Source organism: Neolamprologus brichardi, unplaced genomic scaffold (genome assembly GCF_056152115.1).
Source record: "Neolamprologus brichardi isolate AB-2024 unplaced genomic scaffold, ASM5615211v1 NODE_ptg000031l+_length_7269946_cov_1, whole genome shotgun sequence".
Lineage (NCBI taxonomy): Eukaryota > Metazoa > Chordata > Actinopteri > Cichliformes > Cichlidae > Neolamprologus > Neolamprologus brichardi.
In genome coordinates this window covers 955,420-976,612 of record NW_028270136.1, presented here as the reverse complement: position 1 = coordinate 976,612, position 21,193 = coordinate 955,420, and the positions used below count along the sequence as shown (strand labels likewise).

At 40.2% G+C, this 21,193-nt stretch overlaps 1 protein-coding gene across 1 annotated transcript; it reads left to right on the top strand.

The window, feature by feature from the left end:
- Window positions 1–224: 224 nt before the first annotated feature.
- rab11fip4a (RAB11 family interacting protein 4 (class II) a) lies at window positions 225–21,175 on the top strand. Its single transcript, XM_006806223.3, has 15 exons — window positions 225–575; window positions 8,526–8,613; window positions 9,040–9,128; window positions 11,725–11,870; window positions 11,979–12,140; window positions 12,536–12,670; window positions 13,557–13,592; window positions 13,802–13,910; window positions 14,242–14,345; window positions 14,590–14,730; window positions 16,080–16,161; window positions 16,392–16,529; window positions 16,661–16,807; window positions 19,556–19,699; window positions 19,780–21,175. Exons 1-15 carry the CDS (start codon window positions 423–425, stop codon window positions 19,894–19,896), a joined length of 1,791 nt encoding a protein of 596 aa, XP_006806286.1. The 5' UTR covers window positions 225–422; the 3' UTR covers window positions 19,897–21,175.
- Window positions 21,176–21,193: the final 18 nt, after the last annotated feature.

The window sequence follows — 21,193 nt, the reverse complement described above, 5'->3', positions numbered from 1 at the left end:
TTTTGTTTCCCAATATTAATTAAATATTGTTATTGCTTAGTTTTCATGTGGTATGATTGAGTATTTCAATCTTGTGTGTCATATAGTTCTTTTATTATTGGCCAAACTGGGCTTCCATACAGTTTTATACATTGTCGTCAAAAGCGGGAGGAAAGTGACAGCGCACCTGGATTATGAATTAGCAACTGGCCTGTGACGTAATGCCTCGTGACGAACTCGTAAATCGTCGCGTATTTCCGACACTCCTCGCGCCTCTTGAGCGTGCCGCGCTGCTTGTATAACAGTAGCGGTACCAGTCGGTCCGGCGGAGCTGAAGGCTGGGATGGTGATGGCGACCGTCGGAGTCGGTGTCTTACAGTCCGTTTGATTGAGGAAAACCAGAATATAAGCTGTGTGTGTGTGTGCAGCACGAAGCCCGTATAATGGAAGGACGTGTCTTTCCCGAACAAGAACAGCTCCTACAGTTTTTGAGGAGGCTCAAGGAGGTTTTCGACGTCTGTGACGAGGATGCTGACGGCTTCATCCGGGTGGAGCACTTGATGGACCTCGGTCTTCAATTCGGTCAAGGAGACGAGGTGAGAGACTGGAAGGGACTGGGTAACAAAGGACAAATAGCACATCTGCATTCATATTCATGTAATGTTTCCAATATGGTGAATCTGTAATACGCGGAGCTTTTAACAACAGACAACCTGTCCTGCTTATTAACAGTCACAGGTGTGTTAGAGGTGCCAGCAGCTTATTTGCTGCGGTGTGACATAGGACAGGCTACAGGAGACTTGACATCCTCGGTGGTGGCTGACATGCTTTGTTCGTTTCCCATTCAGTTAAACTGTTCCAGCCTCACAACATTAGGAAAGCTGAAGACTGGCGACAATGGGGGCATTACAGCCTCTGTAAAATTAGAAAGCCTAATAATGCATCTTTACTGCTTATAGCTACACTTTTGTTAGTGATGAAGGTCTTCTGTAATCCCCCCTCCTCAATAGGGGTTAACTAATACATCAGTTTCAGTGGCTCTTTAAAGTCAGTGCAGGAAAAAACAATTCTGAAATCTGATTTTTGCAGCATCATAAAATACATTGTTTAATACAGGTGCTCTGATTTTGTCAGGATAAGAAACATGTTTGGCTATTTTATTGTACAATATTGTAATATTATCCTAGATACTGACTGTACTAATAGAAGAAAGTAGGCAAATGCAGGATCCTGAGCAGTGCTTTGTTCTCCAGTCTGAATGTTTAGACTGGAGTGAAGAATTTCACTTGTCATTTAAACCTTGATAAGAAACATACAAAGTGAAATGGCTTTACATTCTGTGTGCAAGATCAGATATCGGCGTGTTTGTGTTGTTCCTAAAACACTGTGATAAATGTCGACCTGAAACCTTCGCTGCAGCTAAACAGTTTGTCCACACCTGGGACCAGCGTGTTTAAGGGGATTATGCCAGAAAGCCGAGCCACACGTAGATTTCCACACATAGTTACCGTGGTTAACCACCGATGAGCTTTGCTTCAGTGGTCAGAGTTGATCCTGGAGATGCACCATATCTTTGTCATGCTTCTGACCCGTTGAGCTGTCAGGGAGCAGCTAATGAAAAATGTGATGCTATGTAACATTTTATTACAGCCCCAAATATGTGAAGTGATGTTTTATCAAAGAGTATTTAATATTTTCTGTAGCAGAATTATATAATTTTCCATATTGGATGATTTTTGTGTGCCATGATAATAACCCCAAGCAGGGCTATAGTCCTGAACCAGGGACCTAACTATATATATATATATATATATATATATATATATATATATATATATATATATACACACACACACACACACACACACACACACACACACACACACACAGAGAGAGAGAGAGAGATTATCTTCAATTTATTTAGAAATATGCTTGTTGTTTTTCAGGTTTACATAAATAAGAAAGCTATATAAATAATAACTGATGACTTTAAGTGGGCTTAGTCTGCAAGTGTTTCCAGTCCTTTGCTGGTTGAGTTTACATATTTGAAGAGGTGGAGTGATGTCTGCTTGTGACTGTGGAGTTTGCTTTAAAGTGCAACAGCGGCTGAAAACCCAGGACACGTCACTAAAAATAGCTCAGCCATGCTAAAATGAAGCTACTTCCTCATGTCGCTCCTCCCCTCGTGCACTTCCACTCATCTCTGTGCTCTGTCACCATGGGAACGGGAGCTTCACTAGATCTCCGCAAGTGGATTGGTTGATTATTAAGTAATTAAATGATCTGCTCAGCTGCTCAAAACAACTCACAACACCAGCAGCTCTGCATTTCTGTTTGTTCCAGCAGCGTCTGTGGATCGTGGGTTATACACACATCCTGTATTATTTCATCATATTTTTGAAGACATATTTCTGTATGTTTTGTGTAGAAATTTACTGCCAAAGATAATAATAATAATAATAATAATAATAATAATACATTTTATTTAAAAATAGCGCCTTTCAAAGCACCCAAGGACACTGAACAACAGATAAAAACACAAAAACTGGAAATATACACAATAATATAAAGATGTACATTTTTATATTTTATCATCTAAAATAAACAAATTGTGCTCATTTCGACCATACACCTGCATGCCTCTTTATTAGGTATACCTCGTTACTACTGGGTTGGATGTCATTTTGCCTTCAGAACTCCCTTAATCCTGCATGGCATAGCATTATCAAGGTGCAGGAAACTCCACGTTGACATGATAATATCACACAGTTGCTACAGATCCCCTATTCCACCCCATCCCACGCTCTATTGGACTGATATCTGGTGACTGTGTAGGCCATTTTCTGCTGCTCATAAAGGGATGCACATGATCAGCAACAACTCTCAGGTACAATGTAGGATTTATGCTCAGTTGCTACTAAAGGGCCCAAAGTGTCATAAGAAAATATTCCCACACTATTAAACTACCAATACCAACCTGAAGGCAGGGCAGGATGGATCCATGCTTTCATGTTGTTTATACAAAATTATGAGCCTACAATCTGAACGCCACGATTCGACCAGGCAATATTCTTATGATCTTCTGCTGTCCAGTTTATGTGAGTCTGTGTGAACCGTATCCAGACTTTCCTGTTCTTAGCTGACAGGACTCAGGCCATCTGGCGCAAACAACCCTGTATGTTTGGAATCACTTAAAACACATTTCTTTCCCGTTGTGGTACTCGATTAGGACTTAAGCAGGCTGTCTTTATCACATGTTGAACTGCTGCCGTTCGATCTGATCAGATTATTTGCAGTGATGTTCAGTTTGAACAGCTGTATCTAAGCAGCTGGTGAGTGTATGTGCATGCAACACTAATGTAGCTTTTTCATTGATCTGCTTCTGACCATAGATAATATAAAGGAGAATGTACCTATAGTAACACCCAGAGACACTAACAGCATAGAGATGAGCATTTCTGTCATCACTTTGGTCTTTGAAAAATAGATGTGATGAGTGAGAGATCGGTCTTAGTAAGATTATGCATGCTTTGGTTAATGATATGTAAATGAATATACTCCAGTTATCCTCTTTTTGACAATTAGAATGATCAGAATTTACAAAATGAACTTCATGTTTTATTCAGCATGACCCAAAACGATTGGTTTATTCTTTTCAATGCAATATGTGAAAAACATGGTCACACACGGAGTGACCGTGGCCCAGGAGGGTGGGAAGCGCAACTGTAACCGGAAGGTCACCGGTTCGATTCCCGGGCTCTCTGTCCTGGTCGTTGTGTCCGTGGCAAGACACTTTACCCTACTGCCTACTGGTGTTGGCCAGAGGCGCGATATGTCAGTCTGCCCCAGGGCAGCTGTGGCTACAACTGTAGCTTGCTCCCACCAGTGTGTGAATGAATAATGGAGTTGTAAAGTGCCTTGAAAAGCGCTATATAAATCCAATCCATTATTATTATTTAATACATAGGCCTTCATTGCTGTTGATTTCTTTTTATACATACAAAAACACCTGATATCTTTTCATCTATGTCCACTCAACATAGCAGGCTAAACTATTCATCACTTTAATGTGGACACGGCCAACTGGGATCTGGTGAGCTCTCTATTCTATATTTAGACGTTACTTTCTTCCCTCCTCTCACTGTTCTCTCTGAAGCGTTGCACATTTCATGTTAAGTAGATGGACACCACTAAGTGAAACAAGTGCGACATTTATTAGCACAGAATCTCTCTCGTCGCAGTCGCTGGGTCTAATACGTTTCCTGGCTGAAAGCCTGACACTGAATCATTGTCGTTTTCCCCTTTGGCAGAATTACCTTCTCACTGTATGGTAAAAACAATTTGCAGACCGATTGGAAAGGTCTACCGCTGATGTACTGTGTTGTTAAATGTTTGTGAAACACAAAATCTGAGATATGAGAGCTGGCTGGCAAAGAGCAGCGTCCATAAACGTAATATGAATCCTTTTAGTTTATTAGCTTCTTGTACTTTTCTTTAGCCATTGAATAAAATACTGCATTTTATAGTCTTTGTAAAAACATGATATTAAATGTTTCAGCACTCTGAGATGTATATTTCCATTTCCATCTCTCTTACTTTTTTATATTTTGCACGTTTGCACTATTTTAACCCTGTAGTACTGTATGAAGGTACAGAATGAAAACTTATCTTTGTAAGGTACAGGAAGCGAAGCTAAAAGCGCCCCTAGTAGCAGCAGTACCTAGCGACAGATCGAGGTACCTGTATAAGTGCAATGAGGTGCTATATTTGTGTGGACTTGGTTCCCCAGTAGCCTCTCGTTGTCTTCCTTTGTTCTTGTTATTAGTTTGAGCTTGCAGCAGTCTCGTTACCCTGAGGTAAAATTAAATTATTGATAATTGTGTCAGGTTTGTGGTCTCGATCTAACTTTCTTCACATTTTTCTGACGCTACATAGAAAAAACACCTTTTTTTTTTTTTTTTAAAGAGTTTTAACCGTAATGTAAAGATGCCAAAGTAAGTTATAGTCAGTGTCATTCTTCAAGTGGGCTGCATTGCTAGTGTGCTCCTGTTGGCTGCAGTCTGTGGTTGTATCCCAATTCAGGGTCTGCAGCCTTAAAGTACGCAGCCTCAACGATCCTCAAGGGCCGCGTACTTAAAGACCGCTAAGGCCGGAAGTGCGAGGCTTGTGAAATGGGACGGTCTAGCCTCCGTTGCGCTGCTCAGGTTGCCTAGCAACCATGATACTAACAGCTAGAAACGTTTCATAAAGCTTTGTTTGACAGAAATGAAGGAGAAAATCATTTGTTCATTTGTTTGTTTGTTTCTACATGAGCTCTGATCATTCTCAGTAAGATTAAGCTCAGCTATTGAACGGCGTATATTTTAAAGTAAAGGCTTTAAAACCAAGTTAGTACAAACGTCACTAATGTCACATAACTTTGCCGACATGTGGCCAACAATAATGTTTTAATGTTCTTCGTTATTAAACATTCGCACATAAATAAGTGACATAATATTCAGTACTTACTTTTAAAAGTTTACTCTTCGGGCGCCGCTCATCCGCCGCTTTTTTCGGCAAAATTATCCACACCCACTGCCACGCTATGCATTCTGGGATATGTTGGGCCACGAAGTCTACACCGCCACGTCCTTAAAATTCAGGAAAATGAAGGACGCATTTGAGGGCCGCATTTCGAGCAGCCTTCGAATTGGGACAGCCTTCGTCGCATCGCGGTGACGTAATCAGCCTTAAAACACGGCCTTTAAGGCTGCAGACCCTGAATTGGGATACAGCCTGTATTTCTGTTTTGAATATTTGTTCCTGAAGCTCTCTCCTGTCTAACCGTCCTGTGAGTGTCAGATCCACAGTGGCACTACTTTCTGGTTTTGTAGAAAATACTGTTGTCATGGTTTTATTATGCATTAAATTTGGTTGGCATTGGATGGACCTTCTTTGTCTTTTGGATTAAAGTTGAAAATGATGACCCAAGAGAGCCTCTCATGAATTCTAATGCTGTAAGAGGTTTGTAGTGTCTGCTTTCTGCTCGTGTGACATTAAAGAGTCTTCAGGTTTTAGACAGCTGCTGACGTTTACATTTAATCCTCTGTGATAACGTGACACTGAACTCCAGGACGTGTCCGTTTGTGCTTCTATAGATGCTGATATAACACAACTTGTCCCACAGCATACCCTCAGCTCTTATTTTCATCTTTTTTATCCTCGCTGAGAAAGCTGAGAGCGAGATCAAAGCCTGTGTCACAGAGTAGTTCCACCACTTTCCAGACCCGGAGGTATAATCCTCTTTTGACTTATTTCATCTTTGTGTCAACAGAACAGCGATCCTAAAAGCTTCTTTACTTTTACAAATAAAACTACAAATTTGTCACATTTTAGATTTTAGTTGTCAGAGTTGTGTCACTCCATTTGAGCCTCCAAGGGGCGACTCTGACATCTGACAGTCTATATCGGGGTAGTAGTAGTACTGTCAGAGTACTCATTGTTACATATGAGGATAAACATCCCAAATAATTTCTTTTTTCCAGGAAATTTTTCCTTTACAACATAGATTTTCAATTATTTTAATAAAATTTTTATATTTTTTATTTTTTTTCAGTAATGTAGATACAAATAAATGAAAAAAAGTGTTTTAAGTTCCATTTTGATGTATGAAGATCAAATGTGTCACGGTCTGCGGTGGGCGGACCGAGTGTGGGAGTGTGAGGTTCCAGGTGCAGACACAGACGAGGAGACAGTACCGAACTTGAAATGAAAAGCGAGCCTTTATTTGGGCTGATTAACGTGGCAAACAACAGAGAGCACAAAACTAAACTAGAAGCTGAACTGAGAAAACTAAGAACTGACACTTAACTCAGACAGCAGGGAAGGCTAAGACAGGGTGACAATGACGCACATGACGGAGGCAACTGTGAACAGGACTCTGTGCTGGAACAACAAGGAACTATGAAACGTATATACGTAAGTAACATGGACACGACCAGCACAGAGTCCTGAAGCCTAGCGTAACATGGGGGAAGTTGAACAGACGACGCGGCGACAAACAAAGGAAGACTGAGGACTTAAATACACACATGAGGTGATCAGGGGAAGTACACAGCTGACTAGAAGGAAACATAATGACGATACAGGGGAGAGTAACACTAACTACAATGAACAAAGAACACCAGACTCTTTCAAAATAAAACAGGAAACACAGAGACATAGACATGGAGATAGAACATGAACTTAACCTAACCAGAGACATGAAACATGACAGGTAGACACACGGACCAGGGAGAGATGACAAAAGGGACTAAGGCTGTATCCCAATTCAGGGTCTGCAGCCTTAAAGGCCGCATTTTAAGGCCGATTACGTCACAGCGACGCGACGAAGGCTGTCCCAATTCGAAGGCTGCTCGAAATGCGGCCCTCAAATGCGTCCTTCATTTCCCTGAATTTTAAGGACGTGGCGGTGTAGACTTCGTGGCCCAACATATCCCAGAATGCATAGCGTGGCGGTGGGTGTGGATAATTTTGCCGAAAAAAAACTGCGGATGAGGGGCGGCCGAAGAGTAACTTAGTAAACTAAGTCCTGAATATTATGTCACTTATTTATGTGCAAATGTTTAATAACGAAGAACATTAAAACATTCCTGTTGGCCACATGTCAGCAAAGTTATGTGACATTAGTGACGTTTGTACTAACTTGGTTTTAAAGCCTTTACTCTAAAATATACGCCGTTCAATAGCTGAGCTTAATTAGAGAATGATCAGAGCTCATGTAGAAACAAACAAACAAACTTCATTTCTGTCAAACAAAGCTGTATGAAACGTTTCCAGCTGTTAGTATCATGGTTGCTAGGCAACCTGGGCAGCGCAACGGAGGCTAGACCGTCCCATTTCACAAGCCTCGCACTTCCGGCCTTAGCGGTCTTTAAGTACGCGGCCCTTGAGGATCGTTGAGGCTGCGTACTTTAAGGCTGCAGACCCTGAATTGGGATACAGCCTAAGAAACCAAGGAGTAAACTGCAAACTAGAAAACAACTAGATGCGTTAAACTACACATGTGGATACTAAAATATGCATTAGTTACTTAAACCCTGGGCCTCATGGCCCAGTACCGTGACAAAATGGGAGAAAAAAACAGCCCTAATCTAAGGACATCAGTAATAGCTGTGCAGTTTATTATTAATTTTATGCAATAGGATGTTTCCTACTTTACCGTTGCTGTAAGACAGGCATCTTCTGGAGGGGAAAACAGGGACTCGATACTTTTTATTCAGTCTGCCACTTTTTCCAGAGAAGTAGGATAAATCTGGAGTTTTTGTGAAGTCTGCTGTTTGGTTTCCATAGTTACAGGCAGTCTTTGTGAACCTGGACCCTGGTGTCTCTTCAGACGCCTCTAACAGTAAAACGTGGTTGATGTACTTGTGTGAATTGTCTAATATTTTTCTATAACCTTTAAGATTTTTGCTGATGTCAGTTAACAAGGGTACGAGTTACCTTCTGTGTTTTTAGTAAAGCGGGTTTCCTTTAGAAAAGGCTGACTTTACTTTGGTGTCTTGCAGGTGAAGAAGTTGACGAGGTACCTGGATCCTAACGCTCATGGGAAAATCAACTTCAAAGACTTTTGCCACGGAGTGTTTGCTATCAAAGGTGAGACATGGACTTTGATTGTCTCTGTCACGAGAAGATGTATGAGCTTTGTAACTTTGTAACTTTGTCACATTTAGTTAAAGCTCGGTAAACTGTTTTCTACTATTTAGTTTTCTTGCTAAGCTAAGACAAACATCTGCTGACTTCACACTTGTGTTGTTTATACAGACATCATAGTGTTGTCAGCACTTTCATGTCAGAATGGAAACAATCTGCTCCATACTCTTCTTCTAAAGCTGCATGGCCCATTTTACCTTGAAAATGACAAAAAGAGTTTGGATATTATAAAATGAAAGATGTAAACATGTTGATGATACCACTTTATTCACGTAGCTCAAACTTACTGGTTTTATTACAGAGGAAACAGTCTGCTTATGTTGTTTCCAGTCTTATTATTTACTTTCCTCCCCACACTTGTCCTCCTAGGTTGTGAAGAAATAATGAAGATGACTGTGGGTCCTCGCAGCCATGCCTCCAGCCAGCCTTCTGTCACAGACAATGGCTATATATACCAGGTGATTGGATCGTCAATGGTGCACATAATTCTGTGGCATGATGTGAAAACACACCCTGAAACGTCTCCATTAATACTGCAAATAATTTTAAAGACACTTTTTTGTTTTTGTAAACTCAGATGTCAGAGTGAAAGTGGACATTGTTTACGTGGAGTGAAACAGCAATAATCATCATCGATAATTGTTCATTTAGAACAGCGTTTCTCAAGGTTTAGATTTATAGTCATAATAAATGAAAATCACGAGGCACTGATTTCTTACCTAAACACCAGTTTAAGTGTCAAAAATATGATATAGTGACTGACTTTTAAACCTGCACTGCTGGGCTTCCATACAGCTCTGATAATGCTGCTGGTTTCTAGCATGTGTACTAGCTTAAATATATCTCAATTATTTTTGAATCATAAATTTACTGTGTGATATGTATGTTGCTGTGCGTGGCTGATTATGTCCCTCATAGAGATTAGCCTAACTGGATCGTTGCTTAGCAACAAGAGGATGAGCGAGACGGAGAGCGAGAGAGAGCGAGAGAGCCGAGGTGTGGTTTTGTCCCAGCTAAAGCTTCGCCGTGCTTTCCACATTACTGCTGGAGCTGCAGTCGTATTTATTTGTGTCTAAGCTCTGAGGACACTGAGCCTTCAGGCACTGGGAATACAGTAGATTTTTGTTTTTAGCTCCACCACAGCAGATGCCATGTATTCACACGTACACACTCATTAGTGTGATTTGTGACTTTGTATTGGAGATGAGTGAGATGGTGTCCACACTTACTTGGTAAGTTGTACGAATGTGTCAGACGAACTGATTTCTAACTTTTTGAAAGAGAAGATTAGTCCAATAAAGGAAAAGCACACAGACTGGCACAAAGCTTAAAGTTGTGTTTCATATTATGTGGTGTTGCTGTGTGTGGATGAATTGGGATATATTATGTTATTTTGTGTGTATATATATAAATATATATACATATGCTCCCACACCCCGTCATCACAGACAGAAAATGTGTATAATTAATGAGTGAAAGGTGGGTAGCAGTCCCTCAGATGCCGTATTGTGTCTGTCTTGTGTCTTTATAAACATGAACATACTTCCACAATCCAGCAGAATCCTAAGTAAGAACAGAGTTGGAGCTTTTACTGGTAATGATGAGAAACTTGACTTTGTGTGTGTGAAAGAGCGCTTGGGTGTGACCTTGTCGTGGTACTACAGTGGGGTTAAGCCAGACAGCAGCATGATTTATTAATAATATGCTATCTGGGGCACGCTAACTCCCACATGATAAATCAGCCACAGACACTACCTCTAATACAACTTCATCATATTCTGTTCAAATCACGAGAGCAGGTCAGAATACCGGCTGTACTGCTGTTTCTCTCTTAAAGCCGTCGCTTTGTGTCGCTGATTTAAACTCCCCTCTTTGCTTTACTGATTTCTGGGGAAAATGTTTGGCTCACACCTAAAGCTAACCTTAATGCTAATCACAAAGGTCCAAACATCGGATATTGTTAGTAATATCCAATGTTTGGACAATTAAAGTCATCTTAAATATCTTGAGATTAAACTTAAACATCTGAAATTCTTTGAGTTTGTACCTCTCATACAGTTAGTATGTGATGGGGTATTGAAACAACAGTAGATTACAAGCAGAAACATTTTTAAACTTCTATTTAAACTATGGTTTAACCCTTAAAACTCCATTGTTTGATTAAATCTGCTAAAATAAGCACGGGAAGGCAAGACTGATTTCTCTAAATAGCCTTTTAATAAATGTAGGCTGACATTCCTGGATTCGTCTAAATGCAGTGGGATTCTTTCTAGTTTGAGGTCATCTTTGTATTAGGTTTCTTTTATTGATAGTATTTAGTTTTCTGTTTGTGTTGTTGCTGTTAATTCCTTTGTAATTTAAGTCTTGTCATTTTTGCCTTAATTTTTAGTTACTGGTGACCCTGAGCTTATTTTGGCTTCTCGTGTCTTATATCTAGTTGTCTTTGCCTTTCGTTACATTATTGTGTTTGTACGTTGGCCTGTTTTCTCCCTTTAGCTACTTCCTGCCTTTACTTTGAAAGGTTCAGTTTTCCTGCCTCTCTTATTACCTGATTATTCTCAGCTGTGTTTTGTTCCCCGGCTGTTTTCTTCGCCCCTCTTCACCTTTTGTGTTTTTACACACGGTGGTTCATGACAGTTTCCTTGTAAGCAAGATTATAATCTTGGCGTTTTTTATTTGAAATGTTTATTTTTAAGAACTATATATTAAGATACTGATGAGCCGTTGTTCAGTGTAATCAGTGAATAGGCACTGTATCGGACTTGTATCTCATGCATGATTTTAGCTGTTCTTTGAATAACTGTTTACGTAACTGTTTACATGTGTTTTTAGTAAACATTTGTGTGATGATGTGATTTTGAACTCAAGAGTTTCTGCTTTGAAATTGAAAAAAAAAAAAGTAAAGTTAACTTATAATTCAACTTGTCCTGTTTTGCTACTGTATGAAGCGATGCCTTGTGTTGAAGTGTCTAATGTGACTGTTACTTCTATTTCTGAAGTCCTGTAAAGGTCAATTTTTAATCCTAATTCACATAATTTTGCTTGTATGTTCAGAATGGTGAGGCAAAGCTTGGTCCTCCAATTATCATGTGTACACGCTCCTACCAGGAAAGCACGTGTGCTGATGGCGAGTGCGACATGGACAGCAGCACTGAAAATGCCAACAGCTCTGACTCGCTTCACCCAACACAGCAACGCAGGTCAGTCATAAGCAGTCTGAGTTGGGACTTTAGGAAGGCTTAGAATTTCTTTTGATTGTGGGTTTGCTCTTTTCCCTTTTATTGTTTTGTTTTGGAATGCAACCCTAGCCGCCTGATTGGCTCAGCGTCTGCGCCCGTCATCTCTAGAGAGGAGCAGTTTGAAGACTACGGTGAAGGGGAGGATGTCGATTTTACTCCCAGCAGCCCTTGCCCTGAAGAAGAAACACGAACAAATGGTTTCTCAGATCTTGGATCCTCGCTTCCCTCCAGGTTGGTGTCTGATGAGAAGGAAGCACTCCTTTAATCGTATGCACACGCAGAATTACATACAAACATATCTTAAGACACAGTTTTCATGCAGAAAAAGACAAATCAGACTTTTTGACTGTTTGCTTGTCCTAAAGGGAAAAGCACAGGGCTGTTAACAATGGGCCTGCTTGATTTGAATGCAGTGCATAGTTTTAGACAGTGCTGCAAGTTTTCTGAACCATGGCTTGAAAAAGTAGAGACAGGAAGACATTTCATTGACGCATGCTGATATGCTCAGCAGACATTGCAAATATCTATAGCTAACAGCGAGAAGCTGACTTTCACTTTTTCAGACATGCTTATTTATATTTGCTTATATATGTGGACATTAATCAATTCATTCTTTATAATTCCAGTGCTGGCCACACCCCTCAAAAGATGCGGCAGCTGTATAACAGTGAGCTGCTGGACATCTACTGTTCGCAGTGCTGCAAGAAAGTGAATCTACTCAATGACTTGGAGGCTCGACTGAGAAACCTCAAGGCCAACAGGTGGAGCACACATTCACTGATGTTCATTTCTGGGAGTGACCTGGAACGGTCTTCATCCTAAGACTGAATGAATTTCAGATTTTTAAAAAAGAACAAATGGTGTGTGGGCATCATTGGGGTATCACACTGCTCAGCCTTGAACCCCGGGTCCAAGAGGACCAACGTGGCTACCATGCTAGCTGTGGAACACCTGATTACCCTTTCAAGACAGGGAAGCACTTCCAAGTATGAGGCCTTTATTTTCAGTGAGAAAACGGTGGATTCGACCCTCTGGGGTTAGATAGAGATGTTTCAAGTACGCTGCAGTCTTGTTCGTAAGACTGATGGTGTAGCATCAGTACTAATGCAGGCAGGGAGGCGAGAGCTTAGCCTAAAAGATCAAGCTTTAATTACCAGTGAGTATAGCACATTCGTACAGTTATCTATTTTTTTGGTGCTGTTGGTAATGATAGAAGGAATGAAGTGAAATGACTCTTGCTGCCTCAGCATCGCCCTAATGTAACAAAGCTTGGATTAGCCGTCTTAGCCATCCAGCTAAATCCCCTCTTATTCATTCTTGGCATCAGATGCTGCATCCACATCAAAGGGTGAGCTCGAGTTGTTGCTATAGCAACTGTATCCCAATGTGGCGGGATGACTGGTTGTGAGTTTTTGTGTCTTGCGTGCGATGCTGAAACACGAACACTGACTGTGGTTGAAACTGGATCGTACGGCAACCACAGAAGAACATTGTTTGAAACTGTGTGAGTGAAAGCAGAGGTGTCATCGCACTAATTTTACTACCAGCAAATAGAGTTGTAGCAAAGGCTTTTGGATTATTAAAATGATAGTTGAAGCCTGTGTTACTGTCAGTATGTGTGACTCGGTTCCTCTCCTGTTTTTTCAGTCCTAACAGGAAGATTTCCAGCACAGCATTTGGACGGTGAGTGACCTGACGTTCCTCCAAAGCACCTTTTTAAATTCTTGCTGCTCTAAATCATCTGTGCACTGTAGATATCATAAACTGTTGCTTAGTTTTGGCATCTTTCTCGTTACAATATAAAAAATGCAGCCACTGAAGAACATGGTGGCAAAGCATATACAGGATTTACATGTTTATGCAGTGTAAATATGTTTTCTCTCTCCCTGCAGTCAGCTGTTCCAGGCCAATCACAGCGTGTTTGGGTCCAGTCAGGGCAGCAGCACAGAGGATCTGTTCACAGACAGTATCGACTCCTGTGACCTTGACATCACAGAGAAAGTAAACACACAATAATCTTCACCTGCTGGATGATCCTCTAGCTCATAGCACATCTCCAGAGCAGAACAAGGACTGTCACAAACTAAGAGTCTAACTGGTGAAGCAGCAGCCTCGCTTTAGCTAATGAAAAATAAAAACAATGCTGAAATAAATTGAAGTCTGTGAGGTGGGGAAAAATGGTGTTAGCGTGTAGGAGGATGGATCAATTTAAAACAGCTGATTAATTTCCTGTTAACAACGGGCTGTGTAGAGGCATACTGGGAATGTCTGTATGCAAATGAAGAAGATGCTCTTTAACCTTTAGGCCTTACCTGTGTGATGTGTCACTCAGGTCAGCTACCTGGAGAAAAAGGTGACAGAACTGGAAAGTGACAGTCTGGCCAACAATGACCTCAAGTCTAAGCTCAAGCATGACAACACCCACCTTGTGCACAGGTAAGAATACCTGAGCTGAGTGGGTGCTATGGCTGGGTTTGGTTCCTGTACAAAAAGGCGTGGTGTTTATTTTCACACAAATAACATTAATTGCACCTGTTTGATCATTCTTTACATGTGGTGCAGATATGAGATATATGTGATGTGAATTAGTCCAGAGATCTTATATAAACCTGAGCAGCATTTTGGTTCTAGCTAACTAGTCTGTAATAGTCTGAATGACCTCTGTGTTTTTGCTTCCAAGGGTTCATGAGCTAGAGGAGCAGGTGAAGGATGCAGAGACAAAGTCTGCAGAGAGTCTCAAAGAAGAGGTGAAGAAACACAGGGAGGCTTACACCAAGATGGAGAGAGATAGAAACACGGAGATAGAGCTGCTCTGTAACAGGTAAACTAACCAGCAATTTACCTGAAGGGAAGTTCCCCCATAATCCAACTTCTAAACAGGCTGGTGCTAGATTTGGCTCTGATACAAGATCAACTACACATCTGCTGTTAAGGCAGGTATTCTGTAACCATAAACTACCACAGACACTGATTGGCTGTAGGTCTCATGACATGAAACTGCTGTTACCCTTGTTACCCTGCCATTGCCTGCTATTAAGACAGGAAATAAGGAAATGTGCAGCGCAATTTTAAAAGCTGCTGTGCTGATTAAAGACGGTTAGCGTTCTGGCACTTTAAAAACACCAAGCCTTGCTCATGTCTTTTAACCTCCTAGGACCTGGCGTCCATATATGTGGACACATTTTGGGTTGTGTGATGGACCGAGCAGTGAAGGAAACTTAGGCACAGGTTAAAGTCCAAAAAAATGATTTTTTTATTTAACTCAAAAAACATAATTGGTTAAATCATGCAAAAAGAATCAAGATCTTGGGCACATAAAAGAGGTCAAAATAACAAAACTCTACTCAAAGTTGACAACACTACTGATAACTCAAACAAACTGACCTAACTTAACGAGACAAAGGGGAAACTTAAATAGTGGCTGATCAGCCCACAAAAACAGGAGAAGGGGTAAAACACACAAAACCTAACTAAACCAAACATAATGAACTCCAATTCCCCCCCATGGTCCCAAGTTATGGCATGAACCAATTTGTAGTCTTCCTTTAAAGCTGGCTCCGCCCCTTTTCCACCTCTTGGCTCCTTAATCAAGGGACTGGAACAGCTGCAGCTAAGGTAGCTCAGAAAACAAAAGATTAATCATACATAACAGTGTAAACTAAAATGTGCGCACTTATTTTAGAATACCGTGTTATGTGGATATGCGAATTAAGTCTAAACAAAAACCAGTTATTTATTGTCCTGTAAATTAATTCCTATATTTAAAGAAAGACAAATGTGAATGCAATGTTACTTGTAAGCCTCTACACTAACATGGTGGGTATTACCACTGTGTGGCTGTAAGTGCAGCCATCACAGGTTGTCTAGACAAAAATACTAAATTGTGCTCTACAAGGGCCTGATATCCACTTACAGGGACATTATACTGCCACTTCTATCAACATGTAAAACAAATGGATCTCATTTTTCTCAGAAACACAAATCTGGTAAAAAAAACAATACAAAACAGGTAATTCTTTGTTTTTATATTCATCAGGTCCCAATCAGCCCAAATAGCAAAGAGAAATTGAAAATGCACGCCATGAAAGAGTTCGGGTCTTAGGAGGTTAAAGTTCACTGGGGTACCTGTGATACCAAACTAAAGCTGTGTTTGTGTTTGTTCACCCTAAGGTTACAGCAGTTAGAAGAAGAGAACACAGAGATGAAGCTGAATGTGTGCAGACTCAAGTCTCAGACTGAAAAAATGGATCAGGTATGCTGAAGTATCTTCCTGTGTCATCATGATGTAATCCTTTTATTATTTTATATAACCTTCATGAGTAGTTTCACCCTGACAAGCTTTTTTCTTTTAGTTTGTCTGTACTCATCTTGGTTGCTGCTAGGTTTCCATATCTCAAATGTTGCGTATTTTCCTTCATATATCATAAAAGCACGAGTGTTTCTTTTTCTCAGCCACTGTTTCCTGACTTGTTTCTTTTGCAGGAGAAGCAGAGGGTGACAGACAAACTGGAGGACACTAGTTTGAGGCTGAAAGATGAGATGGACCTGTACAGGAAGATAATGGACAAGCTCTGGCAAAACCGCCACGAGTTTCAGAAGGAGAAAGAGTCCATGCAGGAGGTGAGACACTCCTCCCAGGCAATCATTTCTATGAAAATAATTAAATTTCCCGCTGTAGTTACCAGGTAAGATAAGAAAAGGTTAATGTGGAACATGTTAGAGTTGTGTTTGACCGACTGTTTTGTCTGCAGCTGATTGATGATCTCCGTCGGGAGCTCGAGTATCTGCAGTTGTTTAAACTGGAGATGGAACATCCTGGGAAAGGCAAGGGGCTGTCCGAGTTCAACGCCAAAACCAGGGAGATGGAAATGGAACATGAAGTGAAGAGACTGAAACAGGTCCACACAGAACACACTCATCCTTGTTCTTCCTCATTGCATAAAAGACTTTCTCTTCTACTTTTAATTCCACAATGGTCAGATTTGTGTCATTTCATTTATTTCTATTTAATCCACACAAAAATAAATTCTTGAAACATGCATATATCCAAAAAAGGAGCTGCTTGAGCCCCGTTAATGTGTATTGGGAATACTGAAGTAGAGAACTCCTGTGTTGATACACTGATGGATCGCTCAGTCCTGCTAACTTTACTTTGCTGTGTAAAAGTCCCATTCTGACCACCTGTAACCAGTGTTGGTCAAGTTACTTGAAAAAAGTAAAAAAAAGTAATCCTGTTACTTTACTGATTACTTATTTTCAAAAGTAATTAATTACTTAGTTACTTGGTTACTTAGTTACTTTTTAAAAACACGATTTACAACCTGAATAGGTGATAAAGTGATAGATCTTTCAGCCCAATTCTACTTTTTCTACATAATCCATCATACAAAATGTAATCAAATGGAAAAGTCTCTTTTTAAAACTTGTTTTATTAGTTTTAACCTTTTAACTTTATGCATCAAGCAAAAATTTAATTATATGCAACATTCTCTGACTGGAAGAAATTAGTTTAACATTTAAACCTATTTTCTGCACATTCCAGCACATAAAATAAAATATATTTTTGTGTGTGTTTACACTCAGTCTTTCAAATAGATGCAAGTAAAACACAGCAGAAAATAAATAAAGTCAAAGACTAGCGGTCCTGTTGCTCTATTTTCACCTGTAAAGCAGGAGTGGGGTAGGCGGAGGTTTACCCTGGTGCAGCGGTCAGTGGAAGAATCTGTGAGTTTCCCATTACGTCGTAGCTACTCTGTGCTTGCTCGGAAGTTTAGGGGTTTGTTCGATGTAAAAAGAAGTTTTCTTCCACGCACAACGGACACTAATGTTTTTGTCACTTTTTATGGAATCAAACTCAAAGTAAGGTCAGTACTTCCACGCTTTAAACGCTGCACGCTCATACTCTCTCCGCACTCGATATATGATCCATTGTTGATCTGCACACAGCTGTTGTCACGAACGTCGCACTCGCTTACGTCACTGTCATGAGACATTCTTGCAAAAAATCATGGTTTCAGTAACGCAGCGTTCCTACGGGAAAGTAACAGTAATCTAATTACCGTTTTTGCAATAGTAATCCCTTACTTTACTCGTTACTTGAAAAAAGTAATCGGATTACAGTAACGCGTTACAAGCCCATCTCTGCCTGTAACGTGCGCTCCATTTCTTAACTGCTCTCACATTAATTTCTGTTTCAAACTTCTACGTTTATGTTGAGCTGCAGAGGCCAAATATTAGTCTTTAGGTGTAAAGTCCACAGCAAGCCCAAAGGCGCTTTGTCAGGTCAGAAATGCTCTCTGTTGTGTCCTTGTCTGTTTTTCTCTTCCCAACAGGGTAATCTCCAGTGTTCGGCAAGTTACTTTGAAAAAGTAATTAGTTATAGTTACTAGTTACCTCTTCAAAAAAGTAACTGAGTTACAATATTATAAAAGTAACTAATTACTAGGAAAAGTAACTATTGCGTTATGGTTAACTCTCTGGGGTCCAGGGTGGCTGTTTTTGACTACTTTTGATTTTACCTCTACGCTTCACCTTTAAAGTGTTTACCTCGCCTTGTTCGGTATCGTTCTTTTCAGCACAACCTCACATGTCTGAATTTACAGTTTGTTTGTTTTTTCATTTTGAAATACTGCATTAGCACAATTGATCTGAAATCAGACAAAAACAGAGTAGAAAAAAGGTTTTTACTGTAACAACCACAAACTAATCATTTTCATAATTTGAAATGCAAATCTACATTGTAAACTTTACAAATCTATGCAGAAGTTTTGCAAACAACAAAGTTGTATGCAGCTATTTACCTAAAAAAAAATAAAAATAATAATTATTAACCATTTCAAACTATTTAAAGAACAATAAGGTGTTCTGCATCAAATTAGATGCCACACAAACTATTTGTGCAAAAATAATTTCTGTCCACTATGAGATAAAGGAGACCATCACGGGCCTGATACCTGCAGGCCTGACAACAGGAGGTGCATCACTCGTCCTGTTTTCTACCTGGAGACAGCGTTTATACTGTTGTCTGCCTTTGGTGGCTTTATGGCAGCAACTCATTGTTCTGACACACACAGCAAAACTATCCACTACACTACACACTAACTAGGATTGGCTATGTCATCTTAAATCGGTCATGTGATTGGTTTAACCATGACTACTCTATTCTTTCTCAGCCAATCAGCAGCACTTGTGCAATTGTTTCGCCCCCATAGCTCCCATAAAGCTGAAGACAGCTTCAACAGTCTGTGTGTTGAAAAATAGTTACTGAAAAAAGTAACACCGTTACTTTTAACGCCATTATTCCCATCACTGGTAATGACCATTCATTTGGGCTACCCTGCATTTCCCTGTTAATACCAAGTTTTGCCAAACCTGCATTGGTCAGCGGTGGTTTCATACTTGATTAAATCATTAAAACAATATTTTCATAAAGTAAAAATCTTCCTTTCAACTCAGAAAAATTGAAGAGAAACCCAAGTGTATGTGATGTTTGGAGGGAGAGTGAGACATGCACCCACAGCCAAAGGCAGGCAATCCTAACCACATGTAATGATATGGCTCAGTTATACTTGTGAGATGTTTCAAGCTCACTGCTTTCTCAAATTCACGCACACATCGAGTCAGGACTGGGTTCTTTGTGTCTGTAGGAGAACCACAAGCTGCGCGATCAAAACGACGACCTGAACGCTCAGATTCTCAGTCTGAGCTTGTACGAGGCCAAGAACCTGTTCTCCTGTCAAACCAAGGCCCAGTGCCTGGCAGCTGAGATTGACAACGCTTCCAGAGACGAGGTTGGTCTGTTACTGTTGGTTGGATGAAATGGTTATTCTCAAAATAATTGCGCTTGTAATGCATTCGTCTTCTCTCTCAGCTTGTGGATGCTTTGAAGGAGCAGGAGGAGATCAACCTGCGTCTGAGGCAGTACATGGACAAAATCATTCTGGCCATTCTCGACCACAATCCTTCCATCCTGGAGATCAAGAATTAAACACAATGCACATTTGTATTAGTGAAGCTGTGCTGATCTACCGTTACCTTTAGTCCGTAAAGTTGTAATCCATAAGATTCCTGTCCTGGCTGAAGCTGATGGAGCTGTTTACACTACAAACACATTCGCATTGTTCACTCAGTGATGTTTTTTTTTTTTTTTTTTCACAGATATTGTACACGTTTGGCCCCCCCTGTGAGATGTAAATCTTAAGCTGCAGTACAAAATGCAGGAAATGTTCTGTTGGTGGACTGCAGTACAGCAAACAGTTCACATTAAAGCTTTCCTGCATTTCAGCATCAACTCTTTGGGTGTCATTGCTTTTACTTGGAGGGTGACACCAACCCTGGATATTTAATCCCTTTAATGTGTCACCACTTTGAATCTGGTAACACATTTTAATGTGTGGATGTTACCACAAATTACTGATAATGCAATAAATGGGCAGTTTTTGGTTTGGGTACAATCAGAATCTGATGTCACTAAAAAGTTAAGGATTACAACTTTACATTGCAGCTAACATCCTGAATGTTTGACACTTGCACACAAATGTATGTACATTACCACAGCAGCTGGTCTCCACATCCACCCGAAGTAAACACGTCTTTATAAGGAATCACTGTAGAGCAACTTTGCCATTTTAATCTTATCCACCGATGTTTATCACTGTATGTTTGAAAGTACATAAAAAAGCATCTTTCCTGTATTTTATGTAATTTGGACAACTGTCTTTGACTCACCTTCAGGCACCGAGTGGAAAACAGATTTAAGAAGTGAAACAAATAAAATGGGAAGGTTTCTGTAGTAAAATCAGAAACTAGTTGTTCTGTAGAGATTGTAGATAGCTTCACAGTACATGAACACTGATGTAAGCCTTTCTGGTGACACTCAACTTTTCAGTTCTTGTGATCATTTGATTGCTTTTCTAACCCTTTAATTTAGCTGTTTGAACACAGCCAGTGTTTACATTGAACCATATGCTTTTATATCGGTTTTCAGTAGTAGTTCCAAATGTTAATGTCAGTAACTAAATGAAGCCTTTACTTTCTGAAGACTTTTCACTATAGAGATATTTAAAGGTGCCAATGAACAGAATTATGTGCCAAATCATTTGTGTTTTCCACAAATAATCTAGTAGATGAAGAGCATCATACTGCAGAGCTGGATAGCTTACATGTACTTGTATATCAGCCAAATTAGCATGTGTATCTATGAATCCAGAACTGTAACATGCATTTATTAATAAATGTGTAGAAATGTGCGCACACCATAAAAACTGCAAGTCGTGCTGTTCTGA